The 17,907-nt window shown below is 56.3% G+C and overlaps 6 protein-coding genes across 6 annotated transcripts; 4 read left to right on the forward strand and 2 right to left on the reverse strand.

Moving 5' to 3' along the window:
• Nucleotides 1–1,489: 1,489 nt before the first annotated feature.
• On the forward strand, nt 1,490–3,595 carry UV8b_05826 (uncharacterized protein; the record flags this gene model as incomplete). Its single annotated transcript, XM_043143323.1, has 1 exon — nt 1,490–3,595. The coding sequence occupies one exon, from the start codon at nt 1,490–1,492 to the stop codon at nt 3,593–3,595; it is 2,106 nt and encodes a 701-aa protein (XP_042999256.1).
• A 624-nt stretch (nt 3,596–4,219) lies between these two features.
• On the forward strand, nt 4,220–5,683 carry UV8b_05827 (uncharacterized protein; the record flags this gene model as incomplete). The annotated part of the gene is made up of 1 exon (XM_043143324.1): nt 4,220–5,683. The coding sequence occupies one exon, from the start codon at nt 4,220–4,222 to the stop codon at nt 5,681–5,683; it is 1,464 nt and encodes a 487-aa protein (XP_042999257.1).
• Nucleotides 5,684–6,868: 1,185 nt separating this feature from the next.
• Nucleotides 6,869–9,604, reverse strand: UV8b_05828 (uncharacterized protein; the record flags this gene model as incomplete). The annotated part of the gene is made up of 1 exon (XM_043143325.1): nt 6,869–9,604. The coding sequence occupies one exon, from the start codon at nt 9,602–9,604 to the stop codon at nt 6,869–6,871; it is 2,736 nt and encodes a 911-aa protein (XP_042999258.1).
• A 4,482-nt stretch (nt 9,605–14,086) lies between these two features.
• UV8b_05829 (uncharacterized protein) lies at nt 14,087–14,765 on the forward strand (the record flags this gene model as incomplete). The annotated part of the gene is made up of 3 exons (XM_043143326.1): nt 14,087–14,292; nt 14,362–14,578; nt 14,652–14,765. 3 exons carry the CDS (start codon nt 14,087–14,089, stop codon nt 14,763–14,765), a joined length of 537 nt encoding a protein of 178 aa, XP_042999259.1.
• Nucleotides 14,766–15,221: 456 nt separating this feature from the next.
• On the reverse strand, nt 15,222–15,800 carry UV8b_05830 (uncharacterized protein; the record flags this gene model as incomplete). Its single annotated transcript, XM_043143327.1, has 4 exons — nt 15,222–15,362; nt 15,440–15,577; nt 15,640–15,675; nt 15,744–15,800. The coding sequence occupies 4 exons, from the start codon at nt 15,798–15,800 to the stop codon at nt 15,222–15,224; spliced, it is 372 nt and encodes a 123-aa protein (XP_042999260.1).
• A 499-nt stretch (nt 15,801–16,299) lies between these two features.
• UV8b_05831 (uncharacterized protein) lies at nt 16,300–17,846 on the forward strand (the record flags this gene model as incomplete). Its single annotated transcript, XM_043143328.1, has 2 exons — nt 16,300–16,545; nt 16,608–17,846. 2 exons carry the CDS (start codon nt 16,300–16,302, stop codon nt 17,844–17,846), a joined length of 1,485 nt encoding a protein of 494 aa, XP_042999261.1.
• Nucleotides 17,847–17,907: the final 61 nt, after the last annotated feature.

Raw genomic sequence — 17,907 nt, forward strand, 5'->3', positions numbered from 1 at the left:
GGGGCTTGAAGCCAGTGAAGCTAGTGGGCCGGCGGGGTTCTTTCCGGCCAAGGAGAGAGCCAAGGAGAAGGAAGCTTGGGGAAAGTTTCCATATGTTGTTTTGAACAAGGCCTTTGTCTCCTATGGGGGAAAAGGGGGTCGACTTTCAACAAGGAAGCAGTTCTTGCTGTCATGTTCCGTTCGTAAAGGAAGCTGGAGGATGCCCGAGCATGGCAGGATGCAGTCCACAGTGCGCCACTGCACACTGCGCACTGCACACTGTCATTTTTTCTTTGAAAACTCGGGACGGCAATTCGCTGCTTCCCCGTCCGGCTGGACGAGACCAATGGCGTCTCACCTGGATCTGGCCAATGGCAGGGTTGCTTGGGGATAATTCGAGGCGACAGATGATTGGGGAGCCAAACATAGAGCAGCTGATTGGCTAGCGGCGGACAAGGGTTCCATTGCGATGGGCTTGTTACGCTTGTTACTCCATGCATAAATCGCCCCTGATAGGTACCTACCTAGCCAAAGGCAAGATGCATGTGCCAAGTGCCAAGTGCCAAATGCCAAATGCCAAAGGAAGACGTACTCCGTACCCGCGGCAAGATTTCGTACCTGGCAGCCGTGTTTAGGTGGAGGGGTTGACAGTGCGTGCGTCCTTTGCTCCGTGAATTGCTGCTATGCTTTCTCGACGAGTCCATCCCAGGCACTGACTGTACGTTCATACTGTGTACACGCCTCGCAGCACCATCATGTCCGGTAGTAGTAAGTACCTAAGTACCTATGTACCCGTCGGTTCCAACTTTCCACTGGCCCCCTACAGACGGGAAGGTCCCATCAGCAGGGTCCGCAACTGCCTAGGCACTCCGTCGACTTTCGTCACCTGATTGTCATGCTCCTTGCAGCTTGCGAAGTCGCATAGGCCCTTCTCGATTGATACATCAGGTTGTCTGGTGAATCATGAGCCAAGACGCCCATGCATCTAGCCGTTTTTGCGATAATGCTGACGATTCACGACGCAAGACGCAATCCATCATAGCCCCGTATGATGTATGATGTGCTCTAAGCCTCCAACTGCGCCGTGCAGCACGGTGCGTGTTTCACACTTGCCCGCTTGCAGCTTAGTGGCCGGCCCACATTTGCCCCCTGCACCTTGACCTCTTCAAGCTTTCGGCCGCTCATGCGCCCCATCTCGTGCCTGGTCGTCGCACAATACATTCTCGTTTCCAGCTTCGAGTTCCTCCATTTCTCCATTTCTCCCTTTTTTTTTTTTTTTTTTTTTTTCCTCGTATATAAAGTCAGCCTTCTTTCGAAGAAAAAATAAAGAAAGAAAAAAAGAAAGAAAAAGCGCAGTCGACGTCCCAGCATTGCCTAGAATATAAATTCCCGTCTCCCTCACTTGGCAACAAAGCAGTGCGGCTTTTGGCCGCGACGGGGCCCATGTCGGTGCCCCAGACTGTTTTCCCTTGTGGCCTCCATATCCAGCACACTTGCATACTTGGGGACAATGGCCGATGCAGACGAGCCTCGATTCACCAGCCTCGCTGAGAGAATAGCTGCCCTCAACAAACAAAAAAACTTTGGCTCCCAAGTCTCCAGCCTGACCAACGGTGCTGACACTCCGCGAAAGAAACCTCCTCCACCAGCACCACCAGCACGACCCGCACGAGAAGCCAAACCTCCGCCGTTACCACGACGAGATGCTCAAATATCCATCGATGGCAGTGACACGTCGACGCCGGAGAGACCCGGCCCACCCCCTCTGCCGGCAAGAACGAACTCGGCAGCCACGCTGACTCCGCCAGCGCTACCTCGACGGACATCGGCCCAGCCACCAACAACATATCTTTCTGCCAGACGCAACTCTGCATCGTCGGAAGTCTCCCAAAACTCGACCGTGTCGACGGCTTCCCTGACCCGGACCACGTCGTCGAGTACCAGCTGCGCAGGCGGCAGTCTGCCCAGGAAGTTGATGGCACCTGCAACCTGCGATCCCGACAGCCTGCCCGCCTTGCCGCCGACAAAACGAGAGCTCGACGCGCAAGAGGCTGCGGCAAGGGAAGTTCGGGGAAGGGAAATCAGAGCCAGGCAAGCCGCGAAATTCAAAGCCGGTCGCAGGGTGAGCAATGGAACCTTGTCACCGCCGGCGCCAGCTGCTCGTCCCAGTCTGCCCCCGAGGCTGCCTTCAAGACCAGCCAAGTCTCCAAAGCCACCGCCAGCACCGTCAGCACCGTCAGCACCGTCACTACCGTCACCGATACCTGCATCGGCATCTGCACAAGTATCGCCGCAAACAGGGACTGCGCATACAGCACCGCGAAAGCTGCCACTTGGTACCATCAGAGGCTTTGAAAGTGGTCGATTGACTAAGGAGCCGCCAGCGGTCCATGTTGGGCGACCAAGGACTCCTTCCAGAACGCCGACACATGACTCGGAAGATGCGCCCCCACCTATACCTTTGACTTCTCGGCCCTCTGCCGTGGACATTGAAGCTGCTTCATCCCGGACGGGAAGGACGCTGCAAGACGGCGCGAAAAGAAGCAATGACGATACCAACAGTTGCTGGGTTTGCCGGGACTGGAGTGGCCCAGATGCCGTGGGGGGGCAGTTTCCCAGAGAATCACTGCCTCGGGATGATCCTGTGGGCCACCTGGCGCGTGGTCTCTGCGATCCTTTCCCGTCCTATGACGACAAGGCCAGGGCTATATTTACCTGGTTCCATCACAACATCTCGTACGACACGGAATCCTTCTTCAACAACAGCGTCAGGCATGCATCGGTAGAAGATACGATATTCAGTGGCCGGGCCGTGTGCCAAGGGTACGCAGACACGTACAAGGCCATTGCCAGTCGCGCGGGCTTGGAGTGCGTCGTTGTCGGGGGCCACGGAAAGGGTTTCGGGCACACGCCTCTGAGGAAGGGCGAACGGCCTCCTCCAGCCAAGCCCGAGGGGCACGCCTGGAATGCGGTCCGCGTTGACGGCGGAGGCTGGAAGCTCATCGATGCCTGCTGGGGGGCTGGACACATCTGTTCGGCGGCCAAGGCGTACAAGAAGGAGTTTAGCCCGCACGAGTTCACGGTGCCAAATGAGACGTTTGGCTTGCGACACTTTCCGCAAGACTACCGGCTGCAGCACCGAGGCGACGGGCGCGTTCTCTCCTGGGAAGAGTACTGCACCGGGGGTATCGACGGAGAGCCACACGAGTGGTTTGGAACCGGAGACAAGGAAGGCATCGCGCCCGGGTCGGTGGAACCGAAAGCCAAAGAGATCTCGGTCGGCAGCGGCGAGGTGGTGCGGTTCCAGTTTTCCAGGCATTGCCCGCACTGGACATGTGAAAGGGCCGGCCTGGGCAAGCCCGCGCTGTACTTGCTCAGCATGCACGGCGTTGGCGGGCAAAAGGACGAGATTATCCCGACGGAGACAAACGGCTACTGGAGCTGGGTGGACGTCGGGGCGCGAGAGCTGGGGGCGCCCGGTCAGACGGTGGAGATTCTCAAGCTAGAGACGCTGGACAATGGCGATGCTCGCGGGGTCACGGCAAAGGAGTTTCTGTCCAAGAGGGGGAGGGTTGGCATGTCGTGGTCGTTGATTGCGAGATGGACGTTGGTGTAGCAGGACAGGGTGCTTGGTGGTAGACGCTTGGGTCGCAGACGCTTGCGGGTGACGAGAAGTGGATATACTCTGATGATGATGATGATGATGATGATGATGATCATGTGATGGACCCTGTGGTCTTTGGCTGACGTGATGAAGACGTTTCTGCAACTGGCCCGTATCGACGGATGGCCTGTCGACGGATGGCCGACATGGCCTGGACCCTGCTCAGGTGTGCTCGGTAGACGTGCGGTCAACGTGCCATGTAGGTACAGTACATAATTTAGTGCAATGCCAGGGCCTGTCAGGGACCAACGGCAGCCACGCGCACGCGGCCCAGGCGGCTGGCCCAGGCGGCTGCCCCACCCCTGGCGCCTGCCGCCGTAGCCACTCGGTCGCCACAAAGTCGAGAGCCGAGACCCTGCATCCCGAGCTGCGGCAAAAATCCTGGCAGCTGCCTGGCAGCCACGCCAAGTCTTCACTCGAACCTTCAACAGCTGGCCACCTCACCTTGTTTCCTCCCCCCCTTTATCCTCCGTTCCATCAAAGCTTGCCTCGCCCCCACCGCCCTACGATGCCATTCCCGTCGTGAAAAAGCAGCGCCCCCGTACCCAGCCACAGCCCTGCCCCAGATAGGAGGCCATGGCCGCGTCTCCCCCCTCCCCGACGACGTCGAGGTCGCCGCCGCCGCCGCCGCCGCCAACCAGCCTCTCCCGCTCCGAGAGCCTCGCCCTCCTCACCCTGTCGGGCGCGGCGCTCGCCGTCCTCGCCAGCACCTTCCGCGGCGACGGCGAGCCCCTCGTCGCCTGCCTGGCCCTCTCGGCGCTGGCCTTTGCCCTCTGCTACGCCATGATCCGCTGGCTCGGGCCGACCTTTATGCGCGTCGGCCTCCGCGGCCGCGACCTCGGCAAGACGTCCCGCCCCGAGATCCCCGAGTGCATGGGCGCCGTCTGCGCGGCCGTGTACCTCATGGCCGTCATCGTCTTCATCCCGTTCCCCTTCTACAAGGACATTGTGGCCGCCACGTCCGGCGGGGGCAACCGCGACGTCGTCGAGGAGGAGGCCGGGGCCCGCCACGCCCACGCCCACGACCGGGGCCGCTTCCTCCACCGCTTCCCCCACAGCAAGCTGGCCTCGTACCTCGGCGCCGTCATCTCCCTGCAGACGATCGCGCTGCTCGGCATCGGCGACGACCTGTTCGACATCCGCTGGAGGCACAAGTGGTGGATCCCCGGCCTGGCCAGCATCCCCCTGCTGGTCGTCTACTTTGTCGACTTTGGCGTCACGTCCGTCGTCATGCCCGTCCAGCTGCAGCCCTACCTGGGCGAGCTGCTTGACCTCGGGCCCCTGTACTACGTCTACATGGCCTGCGTCGCCATGTTTTGCCCCCAGAGCATCAACATGCTGGCCGGCGTCAACGGCATCGAGGTGTCGCAGTGCGTCGTCGTCGCCGCCCTCGTCGCCCTCAACGACTGCCTGTACCTCCTGACGCCCTACCCGCACCCGGCCACCGACTCGCACCTCTTCTCGCTCTACCTGCTGCTGCCCTGGGTCGCCGTCTCGCTCGCCCTCCTCCGCCACAACTGGTACCCCGCCAAGGTCTTTGTCGGCGACACCTACTGCTACTTCTCCGGCATGGTCTTTGCCGTCGTCGGCATCCTCGGCCACTTCTCCAAGACCCTCGGCCTGCTGCTCGTGCCCCAGATCTTCAACTTTGTCTACTCGTGGCCCCAGCTCTTTGGCCTCGTCCCCTGCCCCCGCCACAGGCTGCCCAGCTTCAACGCCCGGACGGGTCTGCTCGAGCCCTCCGTCACGCCCTGGACGCCCGACCGCCAGCCGAACCCGCTGGTCGCCCACCTCCTCCACCTCCTGGCGAGGCTGCGCCTGCTCAAGGTCGCCACCGACGAGGCCGGCAACCTTGCCGAGACGAGCAACCTTACCCTTCTGAACCTGTGGCTGGTGTGGCGGGGACCCCTGAGGGAGGGCAGGCTGGCTTGGGAAATCACCCTTGTCCAGCTGTTTGTCGGCCTGTTTGGCCTGTTTGTGCGCCACAGGCTCGCCCTGCTGGTCTTTAAGGAGGACAACTGGGGGACAATGTCGCACTAACTCGGGTTGGCTTGGGTGGACTTGGGTTGGCCGGCTTTGCACGCAGACGGCGGCTATGGGAACGCGCCAGGTCCAGCAGTCCAAGCAGCATTTCCTTGCCTTTCTGTTGCCGAGCCTTGACGGATAGAATATAAAAGAGACGATTCCAGACTCGGCATTGTATCACATGACTCGCAGCTGACACACCGTCTGCAACATCCAGGCCCTTCCAGACGCCTTCGCTCCTTCGTAGCTACAACCCCTTCGCCATCAAATGACAACTCCAACCCACCCAACTAACTCCCACGTTCCCCAGCTCCCCAACTCGGCCTTTGACCCGTGCCTCCACCCCCCTCCAACCAGGCATGTCTGCCTCGCTCCGTCATCACCCACGTCATCGTCTGCGTTCACCACGGACCACACTAGTCATGCTTTCGTCCAGCTTGTCATTCCGATACCTAGACCATGCCGCAGTCCCGCGCCGATGGCCCGCCCTCGTCGACGACGGAGCCCGTCAAGCCCGCGCAGCCCGCGAAGCCCGCGAAGCCCCTTATAAATACAGAAATCAAAAGCACCTGCATGGCGAGATCAAGTCCACAGCGGAAACAAAGTAGTTTGACAACAGTCGAGATTTCGTTTGCGAATGTACCCTCGATAAAAACGCCCCCTTCTCTTGCCGTGAAACGAAAACCGGGCGAGCCTTTGCCTTGCCCCCTTTCCCCTTCTCCTCTCCTTTCCCTCCTTCAGACGCCTTGCGAATACACAGAAAAGAACCCTAAGCAAGTGCATCATCAGTCGCAGCGCCCTCCCTAGTCGTTTTGCTTTAACAAACCACACAAAGTTTCTCCTTTCTCCTTTATAAAAAACGAAACAAGTGAAGAAAACAAAAACGAGCATCAAAAATCAAAAGCCACACGCTGGTGGGACGAGTAACCCCCCTCTTTTGTCCTGTGTCAACGCCAAACTTGTCCCTTCCTAACCTCCTAACGCCAAGTAAAAAAATTCCATCAAGGCCCCGTCTTTTTGTCTAGTGTCAGTGACCAATCGCGGAGGCGATTACGGGCAAGACCAAGTCAATGACTACGGCCATCTCCGTTCATGGCTACTGCCTCGATCGTCTGGCTCTCTCTTGCCCCATTGCAAGCTGTGACTGGTTCGCCATTTGAAATGCTATACATCCGGCAAACCACCTTCAGTCGATGCAAATCAGGCCCCGTTCAACGATGGGAGGCCAGTCGTTGTAGGGATCAGATTGTCCGGCTTGTCAAGAGGCTGTGGATCCATGGTCATGTCCGTCTTGACATCCTCCGGGCTAGCTACGCCTGGCTTCGAGACGCCCGAGCCACCAGTCACTTTACCAGCCGCTTTGTTGAGGCGGCTCTTGTAGTCGCTAAGACTCAGCTTCTTCTTGACTGGGCTTGGGTTGACCGCATGACCATTCAATGCAACAGCGCTAAATGGGTTCAACAGCGGGGACAGAGCGCTCGCGCTCGATGCTGAAGGAGGTATTGCTGTTGCAGAGCCGTTCAGCCCCGTGTTGTCAAACGCAGGCACTGGGGGTAGTTGGACTCGGAGATCTGGCGTCTTGATCTTTGTTTTTGCGGAAGGATTTGTGTCATGGAGTGGTGAAAGTTGGGGGGTTGCCTGCAACGTGCTCGCATCGGTAGATTGAGAAGCCGGCGACAAAGCCTCGCAAGTCGTGCTGGCAGCCGAAGGTTTCTTTTGCTCGCTGGTGGGAGAATCTAGCTCCATGGCGGATAGGTGGGATTGCTGATTGGCAAGGCATATCCTCTTGTCCTCGTCCACGCGGCATCGATGTCGGCTGTTCATCAGTCGTTTCGACAGCGATATCACTCGTTTCTTGACCGGAGGCGGCGTGCATGATTCACTGAACCACTGACCATCATCAACTGGGTCGGTCTGAACGGCAGCGTCGCAGTACAGCGGCCGTGGCCCCGCAGAGGCCTGTCTTGATACAGGCGCTGACGATTGCTTACCGTTGACTCTGGAGAAGCCGATGCTCGGTGACCGCGTGCTCGACGGCGAGCCCGACTTGCTGCGAGACGTACCAGCGTCGACGTATTGGCTGGTTGCTGCTCCATGCGTGCCATTCTTCGACTTCGACTTGGAGGCAGGGGCTGTGGCACCGTCGGATACACGCTTCTTCTTTCTCGGAGGAGGCTGCTGTTCCATTCGGCGAAATGAATCCTCCACCATGGCCACCTTTCGCTTGTCCCGGTCCGTTGGTTCTGTCAATATGCCCAGTTGGTCAAAGGCCCCTTGAAGCGGGGTGCGGTCGCGGCTTGGCGGCTTGCTTCGGGAGTCTGCGTCGGGCTTGGCATCGTCTGGGCCGTCATCAGCATGGCCTTCGCTAGCAGCTCTGCTGTTGGTTGCATGACCTGTGCTTGTCGGAGAGATGGTGTGGTTGCGGGCCTTGCGTGACTTCTTCCTGCCTCCGCCACCTTGATTCTTACCAAACAGATACTGACGATGGAATCGAGCAAACGCGCAGTTGTTATCAAGATCGCAAGCACACCCACCGTACTCTGAGAGTATTCGATCTATCCAGTTGGAAATGGCAGTGTATTCGGCCGGATCCAGTTCCAGTTCTTCTTGCATTGTCGAGCAGTCTTCATCGCTCAGACCCAAGAGATGCAGCCACCTGTCGCGGACGCTCTTCTCTAGTCGAAAGTCCCACGGCAGGGTTATTTGCTCGTTGGGGGGGATAAATCTGTCGCTCACGAGCCAGAAGTGATATTCCGAGCCGCCAGACAGATACGTGTCCAGCTGAGCGTTTGGCTTGCAGCTTCTCCGGACAAACCTCGCCAAGGAACCTTCTTTTCTGGTGTCGATGTATAGTGGCAGAACAGGGTGAAAGAAGACGAATGGCAAGGGAGACGAGAGGTCAGCCCAGAGATTCTCCGGGTCCGCACAGTAGTCTTTTTGGAAACCAATCTCCCCGTTCAGTTCGATGAGGGGAACGTCCTTCTCGACTGGAGTCGTCGACCTGACGAAACGCCACCGAAGCGTGGTGCCCGGTTCAGGCGACCGTGTAGTATCCTTGACTTCGAGCTTGGGTCTCTTCCCGTCTCCATCGGGCGAGGGCGACTCTTCTTGGAATACTTCGGCTCTTGTCCTGCCAACCTCTTGTTTCATCGTGTCTGGCTCTCGAAGCCATCGAGACAGAGCCGTCGGGATGGCCAAGCTTGCGAATGCGTTGTTGTGCGTATCTGGCACGTCTTGTTCACTATAGAGTGAGCAAAATCCAGCAGAGTAGTGATGAATCTGGAAATCGTCGGGCAGATCAGGAGGGGTGGTGGCGGGACTAGGAGGGTGGAGGGGAGCTGGGCGGGAGCTGTTGCCGTAAGAAGGGCTTGGTTTGGACGGCTGAGAACCGACCGAGTATGAGGGGCGGTGAGAGGATTTCGGCTTCTTGGACGAGGGTAGGGTAGGACTGCCAGATCTGCCGTTTTCGACGTGACCATGTATTTGCAAATCGTTGGGCTTAGGCTTCTTCCTTGTGCTCTTGGAAGGTGGTCGTTTCGGCTTCTTATCCAGAAGTTCTGGCTGAATGGCCAAAATAGCCTTGGTGTTCCGGAGCCGAAGCGTTCGTTCGATGGCCTTTTGCCGGTCTAGCGGTCGAGGTTTGCACTCGGCGCAAGAGTGGGAAAAGTCTTCACGGATCGCCTCCTCTCGGTTGTCGGGATAAAAGCAGTCAATATGCTGCCACGTGTCGCACGTCTCACAGTAGATTGTGTTTCCGTCATCGTCAGAAAAGTTGCATATACACTTGATGGTGTAGGGCTCTTCCTCTGCCTGCTCTACAACGGGAACTTCAACCAAGGGCTCATCCTTGACCGTGCTGGTCCCTTGCGCGGTGACACCAGCGGTCTGACTCGGAAGTAATGCCCGTGTTGACGGCGGCGCGGGCCTGTCAGTCATAATCCGGAGGGCCTCACGAGGTACTTGGCGGGAGGGGGGCCTGAGTGGGAAGCGAAAATTATCGTCGCGACCTTGGGGGCATGACGCCGCCTCGAGAGAAGGACGCGCGCCGGGGGTGTTGCAGAGGGATGACGCCGCAACCAGGTGCTTTATCCAGGCTCACGCTTGGAAATGAATACACTGCACTCTTGCGACGGGGTCGCCGTGGCCAACTCCGGGTGAGTGTGGCAAGTCGCGAGGGCAGCAGGACGTGGTCCCCAGGCTCGGGCGCAGGCAGGTAAACCACAGGAAAAGCGCAACGACGACGAGGCCGGAGCGAGAAAACGGTGGTTCTAACTACTACTGCGGACAATCGAAAGCAGGGAGATGTGCAATTTCATGAGTTGGACCGCAGTCGTGAGCGTTGCAACGTCGTGAAAGGATTTTTTTTCTTCTTTTTTGCTGTCGACGGTTGAGGAAACTCGTTAAGCCAGATTCGCAATCGGGAGCGCCGAATTCAGTGTGTGGAATCGGGGGGGGGAGTTGCGCTCCCACGGATAGACAAAAGAAAAAGCGGAAGTTGACAAAGAGCTGCGTCTGGTGCAAAAGCCGCAAGCCGCGTTTGACAAGGCGAACAGTCGAGAAATGAAGGGTCAATGAAAGTGAGTGGTGGGCGAGCGAAGGGGGAGGGAGAGACAAATCATGGGCTGCACAAGGGATGGGGATGGGGATTTGGGGGGGGGGGGGGGTTTGGAAGAGAGCGAATGGGCGGCAGGATGGGGAAAGAGCGATAGGACAAGACCACAGACAGACCACAGACAGACCACAGACCCAAAACGCATTTGAGCCGGCGCAGCCATTGGGAGGATTGGAGGGGATGAAGGGGGTGTATGGGTCACCTCACATCCGTCTGCAGCCTTCAATTGCTCCAGGCCCTTCTGCGCCAGGCCCTTTGCGCCAGGCTGGTCTAGTCTTGCTCCGTCCTCGAAGCAAAGCAAAGCAGGTGCTCCCTCCGTACCTGCCACGGCCCGCCCACCCCTAGGTACCTGCGGACTTGGGACAGAAAACTCCTGGCCCATCAACTCGACATGGAGTCGGAGCGCCGAGTACCTACCTTCTAGGTACCGGCCGGCCCCGTGACTGTACGTCGGTTACTACAGTACTGTATTGACATGCACGGAGTCTGGTACGTCCTTGCAGCGCACCAGACGCTTGAATAAATCAATAAAGCCACCGCGTCCCAACCAGACAGCATCAGACCAGCAACTACTCCAAGACCTCCAAGACAGCCGGCTAATGGATGTCGTCTTCCCCTGCTCTGAGGAATGCGACGCAGCGTGCTCCGTACACCGCGGCCAACCGACAGAGCAAGGGGCCCGTGATCCCATGCTGGACAACTCGACGTAATCTTTCCCTAATCTTCCCCGGCAGCTTATGGGCGCATCGCATCGCAGAGCAAGCCAGCCAACCCGATGACCAGCATTCACGCTGGTGGATCTCTGTCCCGCACTCGAACCTGAACTGTTGGCCAATGAGCGCGCGTTCAAGCACCCGTCTGGCGCTGACAGAGAGCAAATGGACAGCAAGGTCTGACGGGTCTGACGGGTCTGACGGGTCTGACGGATGATGGAGACGATCCATATGCTCCGTACTCCGTACCTCGCTTTGCATCCTCCTTGTCATCGATATGCCATGCTGTGCCGACCTGAAACCCCTCTGGGCAGGTGGTTTTGGTGCGCAGGCAAATTGACGGCACAATTGAAGCCGCCAGAGACGGAGAGAAGCCCTGAACCTTACCTGAGGCAACCCCGTTCTCAAAGACATTTTTGATCGCACCGTGATAGGCGCCGACCTTAACAACTGGTACCTCCAGGTAAGAGGTACCTAGGGCGGCGGATCTCATTGCATCGATCGATGTGATTGGTGTAATCCTCTAGTCCTCGTTGTACGGAGGTACTGCTGCCTGAGGTAGCATCATCCGGATGCAGTTGGACTGCTTAGTAGCTAGTCCATCCAATCAAGAAGCGCGCACTCGAGGTTTCTGGTGGACCTGCCCTCGGGACAACGAAGGAGGGAAGGCGCTGGGGCGGCGCGGCAACCACGAAATGGCACCGACGACACAGTGCACTACAGTGCGTGACCCAGTGACCCCAGCGACCCTTTCACAATTGACCAGCCCTGCATGTAGACTTGCAGGTGGAGTGGCGCATGCATCCCCATGCATCCCCAGAGGTGGAAAGATGAAAAAAAAAAAAAAAAAATTGGGCCCAGAAAGTGCGCGCCAACAATAACAAGTCATAGGTTCTGTGAGTCTTGACCAGGGGCCCGGACGCTCGTGCTTCGTGCTTCGTGGTTGCGTGGATGGATGAAGAAAGAGTTTTCTCCAACCGAGCGTGCGTCAGCCCTCCCTCTTAAATAAGAGGTAGTATTGCACGCACCTACAGAGGTACCTCACGACTCTGTTCAAACTCAGCAGACTCTTTTCCTTTTTGCACCATCACTTCCGGACGCCTTATCGAGTCGGCACCCCATCCTATCCCATTTCCCAAGACATCAATAGCAAAGCAAAGTTGCGTGTTTTCCAGCACCTGCAGAGCAGCGTCCGTCGCTACGCGAAAATCCCTAATGAGAGAGCCCGCTTAACAATCGAATGCCCAGCGAGAAGTAACGCAAGCGCGACGGCAACCATGAGACGAGAAAACATACCAATTCGCGATCGACGAGCTGTAGTTGGCCAGTCGAGGCTAGATAAAACATGGAATCCTACTATAGTTGTCGTCCAGAGTAATCCGCAGGTAAAACAGGAGGTCCGGACTGACCGAGCTTGAGGAAGCGCAATGCGTCTACAAAGGTTCAACACGGCCTTGACAACGCACTTGACATGTTTCAGCCTACAGGGTCCGCGACTACAAATTAACTAGAATACGGCAGTGACCGAATTTACTCATTCCAGCTGCCTAAGCAGTTTGCCACAGTACATAGCTTATGGACTAGATCCGACCGTGTCATGGCTTGTGACGCAGCATGTTGTGTTGCAGCTGAGGCTGCTCATGCAACATTCAAGACCAAGTGGCCTTGTCGTCCGTCGCCCCTTGTGCCATTCACCTCGACGTACGTAGACGGCGTGCTCAATGTCACCTGTTTCGGACCTTGCGTCCTCTCGTTTCGGTTCCGGCCTGACACGGCAGTACAAATTCTCCTTCATGCCATGGTCCGAGACCATGTCCACAATGGAAAATAAGAGAGAAATCAAAAATTACGCCCCCAATGGCCCCGAAGGACAATTGAGCACAGGACGACTCCGCGGTGTGCAATGCAGGCCTCCTCTGCTAGTACCCCGTGTTCTTGATCTCGGGATACTGGAACAAGGTAAGTATGAAGAAGAAAGGGAAGAAAAAAGTTGAAAAGAGCCGAAGCTCGAGGGATTTATATACTAGTCTAGAGTGGTCCGTGCACTTGCCCAGAGAGTTGTTGCCTGACAGGCGGAAATTGGCATCCACTTATTTTTTTCACAAGCGAGCAACATCCCTACTAGTACTTCCCAACGGACATTTGCGTTTTCATTTGCCCTGTGGGCGCGGCAAGCCTGGGACGTTGATCAATAATTGCAGGCAGACCTGAAGGGCTGACGGGCTGACAGGCTGAAACGCCGCGTGTTGCTTTGTTGTTGTTGTCCTCTAATTGGAACCGTAGCTGCTTTCGCACTTCCATCGCTTCATTTACATTAGGGACTGTGTAATCTGTAAATCGTTGTATCGTTTGCCCCACAGTACTCCATAGCCCGTACTCTGGTTAACCAATCAGCCTGCCGGTAATCCGCAGAAAGTACTGCCGGGTACGGACGTACGGAGTCTGTCTTGTTATCCGTTTGAGCATCTGTACCTTTGTGCTCCGTACCCGCTACCGATTCGGCTAGATGATGATGTAAACTGACGCAGCAATGAGTACGACTTGATACTCTGCAGCTAATGAGACTGCTGCGACTTATCGACAAGCATCCTTTTAACACTCACTTGCACTACAATTTAATTTTTATCAACCTCTAACGGCATGCGATTGCTTGTGTTCGTGCACGGTTCCAGAGGGATGTGAGCAGAACAGGCCAGTATACCCGGTCGTTTGGGAATACAATCAAGTTGAAGCAGATGCTTCTTGGCAACAAGCAGCCGCAACTACTCCGTACTCCGAATGCATTTGATAGCATCTGTACTCCGTAGTCTGTACGGAGTAGCGCAAATTCCTGCCTCGTCGAGACTTCAGACAGCCTTCAGTCGTTGCAAAAGCGTCAACGTGTCAGCCAATCACCTGTCCAGAGTGGAGAAGGCTCGCTCAAGGTCCCATGACGCACTGGAGTTATCCCAGAACAGCCTCTTTCTCTCCCCCCTCCAAGAGCACGGCCAGCGTTCGCCTGCCATTCATGTCCGACTTTCGCTGCCGTCGGATTCCGCTTCATCATCCCAGTTGACCCTCTCCCAGTAGTCCTCGGGCGCAGGAGAATTTGCAATGAAAGTCGCTGCTGCTCTTCTCTCCGCCTTTCTGGCATCCTCTTCTGCTCTGAGTCTATTTGGCGGTGGCTCTCCCGACGCAATCTCCGCAACCGGTGACTCCAAGGTTCCCGGCGAATCTCCCCTGGAGTACTGCACCGGCCAGGAGACGAAAGAATATGTTGAGATCAATTCCGTTGATCTTGTCCCAAACCCCCCTGCAGCGTATGTGTAATCATACATTCTCAGAGCAAATACGGCTCGTCGTGATGATTGACTGGGACTCTTTGATAGTGGCAAGTCCTTGGTCATCAAAGCCAGCGGGACGGTCAAGAAGACCATCGAGGAAGGCGCCTACATCAAAGTCACAGTCAAGTATGGCCTGATCAGGTTGCTTTCGAGAACGCTTGACCTATGCGAGCAAATGGGCGAGGTTGACCTCGAGTGCCCTGTCCAACCGGGTGAAAGAGTCATCGCCAAGACCGTCGAACTGCCCAAGGAAATACCTCCAGTACGGGATGGCCCCTTGTCGCTCAGCCAAGTCTTTGCCAACGAGCGCATCCAGCTAACAATATCATCCCCAGGGTACTTACAATGTTGTGGCCCACGTTTTCGCTGCCAACGACGACGAAATAACCTGCCTGACCGCGACGGTCAAATTCGGCCTCCCTGGCATGGGTCTGGATGGAGAGCTGTAATATGTAATCCCTTGCATAACTCGTGCTGTAGTTGATTTGGGTCTGAGATATTGCGTACGACAAGCATGCGATAGACGTGATACTCCCAAGATTTTCACGTCCTGGTGTTTGCTTCATCGACACACATTTGGTCATCGGGCGAGTTTTGATGACATTTCATTCAAGCATTACTCTATTCTGATTGTCTTTTTTTCTTCTTCTCCCGAGGCACGTCATAACGTATTTGATACAATCAACATGTCGGAATTTCGCATTGATGTTATCTCGTTGCGCCCCTAAAAGTCCCAATAGCCTCGTGAATCCTCCTGGAATACGGAGGGTTGTGCCCCTGCAATCAATACCATGCGACTGTATCAGATCTCGACATACGTTGTCTATAGCGAAATATTCCATGCTTCTGTGACGTTTTTGCCACTGTTGGGCGCGTGATTCCTCCAGAATCTGTGACCCCTCATTCTACTCGCCAAAAAGACGGCGCACCCTTCTCAACACACTGTCTTTCTCCGGATCATATGGATGATCTTTACTGGGAATCTCAAGAACGGTGGGAAAGGCAGCCGTGTAGGTGTCGATTCTGTGTCGAATTTTATCCGCAATCTAGTGCGTCAGTTAGCGAGAACTGTGAATCAAAGCGCCAGCTCCAACGCCTCTTTGCTCCTCCCATCTCAACTAACGTGTTGGTTGATCAAGACGATGCCGATGTCCTTGCGGTCTTGGGTGAACCTGTCAAAGGCGGATTCGATAGCTGCCGTCTCTGTCTTGCCGTCCACCACCAAGAAATTCTTTTGCGCTTCTGCGCCCGCCGTAACATGCTAAGAAGCCAGGTTATAATCACTCGTTTTCGGCAGATGGCTCGACCTGGTTATGTGCTTACGCCGATGCCTGCGAGCAGCAAGCCCGTCACTGAATCCTATACATCGTTAGCCCATAGGGTAACTTCCGTGGAAGCTAGACACCAGCCAGGAGGATGGGCATTACTTCGTCGCCGATGACCGCGAGGAACTCACGGTTCTTGAAATCTGCTTGACTGGCCATGTTGACGCTCAGATGGCGATTCTTGATGCTGCAGTGCCGTGCTACGGGGTCGGAGGCGAGCCTCGAGCCAAGTCTTAGCACGACACTTGGCACTGGCACTGGCACTGGCAGTGATTCTCCACTTTGTGATAGCATTGACTCGTCGCTAGGTGAGGCAGGCGGTGGACGCGCAGTTACAGCTTGGTTCACAGCTTAGACTGCAGAGGGCTTGTGCTCCACTTCACGCCACGACGTAGTGCGGCCCCAGAGGTACATACACGCAGGTTAGGCCTACAGCTAAACAATGGTCATCTATGTTTGATTCTTTAACTCCATCACCCTTCAGTCACATACCCTTTTATAAGGCTGGGGCTTGCCGGTGCAAAACGTCGGCGTCTGCACGTGTTTGGTGAAACACGGGTCGGGAGGTCTTTGGAGTCGCCGGAATCCCGTCTTGCAGAAATTGGGGTTGACCTTTGGGATTTTCTGTCCCCTTCAGATCACAGCTCTCGCCGCCGACATGCCTCGACTCGTGCGACGCCGCCCTCTCTGGGAGCGCGTCACGTCCATGTTGAATCCCATGGATTACCTCTTGTGGCTTTCCGAAGAGATAGAAACGCGGGAATGGGACACGAGCCTGGTTGGAACACAAGCTGGCTTGGGGCTCAACTTGCTCTTTCTCATCGTACGAGCAAACTCGGGCTCCAAGAGGGCGAGTGACGACATTTTTGGCGACGACGGCTCGGCAAGCTGGCTGTCAATGCTTGTGAGTTTGGACAAGACGCCGACGATTCTCGCGCACGTGCGGCTAATGATCGAAATCGATAGATGTACCCCCTGTGCTGGGCCCTGGTGGCAATTTCGATTTCCAACGCCGTCTACACTGTCTCTCGGACGAGGAAATACAGACTATTCGAGGCCGACATCGACGAAAAGCCAAGTACACCCTCCGTCAGACGGGTGCGAGTCCAATCCTCCCCCACAGCCTCCACGTCTCTGCGCCTCATTTCGGATTTGATGTCGGCAGACACAGCCGAGTCACGAGCCCATCCTGAAAAGAGCCGAGACGTTTGGGAGTTGTCCATCTGGGATCCTCTCCCTGTGTGCATTCGGCTACTGTGCTTGTTCAGCCCTGGACACGTGTTGATTTATTTCATCTTCCTGCCGCTGGCCCCGTTGGATCCGCGTCCCAGCGTCACGGTGTTGAATACGTTGGTCATGCAAATTGTCTTGTCGGCCCAGATGTTTCTGCTGTCCTCGAGATATTCGCAAAAGGCCCAAGACAGCCAAATCCTCCAGAAGGAAGTATTTCACGAGTACGACACAAAGTTTGTACAACCACGCATTCATCCAATCGTTAGGGATGCTGGCACACAATTGTCCGAGGATCAGCCCGTCTATGCAAAGGACCTCGTGCAGGTCGGCACGCCTACGACACTCATCAGACGCTCCTTTATTAGCCATGGAAACCCTCATGTGGAATCGGAGGAACCTACACCCATCCGTCCGTTCAGTAGCCCTCACATAAGCGCCGGAAACGTCATGAAGCCGCAAATGTTTACCCCTGGTACGAGCAGCAGAAGGTCCGAGATATTCACCCCTGCTGCGGGCAGCAGAAGATCCGAAATATTTACCCCCGGGATCCAGAGCAATCGATCATCTGGTCTCCGTCACAGCTTGCCGGCTGCCTGTACCCCGACTGCGGCGGAGACACCCGTAGCCCGAACACAGACTCCAACCGCTCCCCCGTCGACGGTCAGCATGGGGACCTCGACCAGCATCAACACTAAATTCGGAGGAAACCCGGCTTTCTACTCGTACAATGCATCGCCTTTGAAGAAGTCCGTAATCACGGATGACATCCGTCACCACGACCATCCCTCGCCTAGAAACTCCAGAGAAATGGCAGCGTTTGAACAGCGAGGCTATGAGCCACCAAGCAGCCCGACGAAACAGCCTGATCAGAGGAGGCTTACGAACACGAGCATCAATAGCTCCCCGCATCCTTTTGCCAACATGGGCAAGCATTCTGCCGGGGAGCGCTTCCCAAAGCGGTGGCTAGGCTGATTCGGACTGCATTCATAACCAAAGGGTTCATACACAGGGTTATTCATCTTGACGGTGTTTG

The sequence above is a fragment of the Ustilaginoidea virens genome, chromosome 4 (genome assembly GCF_000687475.1).
Source record: "Ustilaginoidea virens chromosome 4, complete sequence".
Classification (NCBI taxonomy): domain Eukaryota; kingdom Fungi; phylum Ascomycota; class Sordariomycetes; order Hypocreales; family Clavicipitaceae; genus Ustilaginoidea; species Ustilaginoidea virens.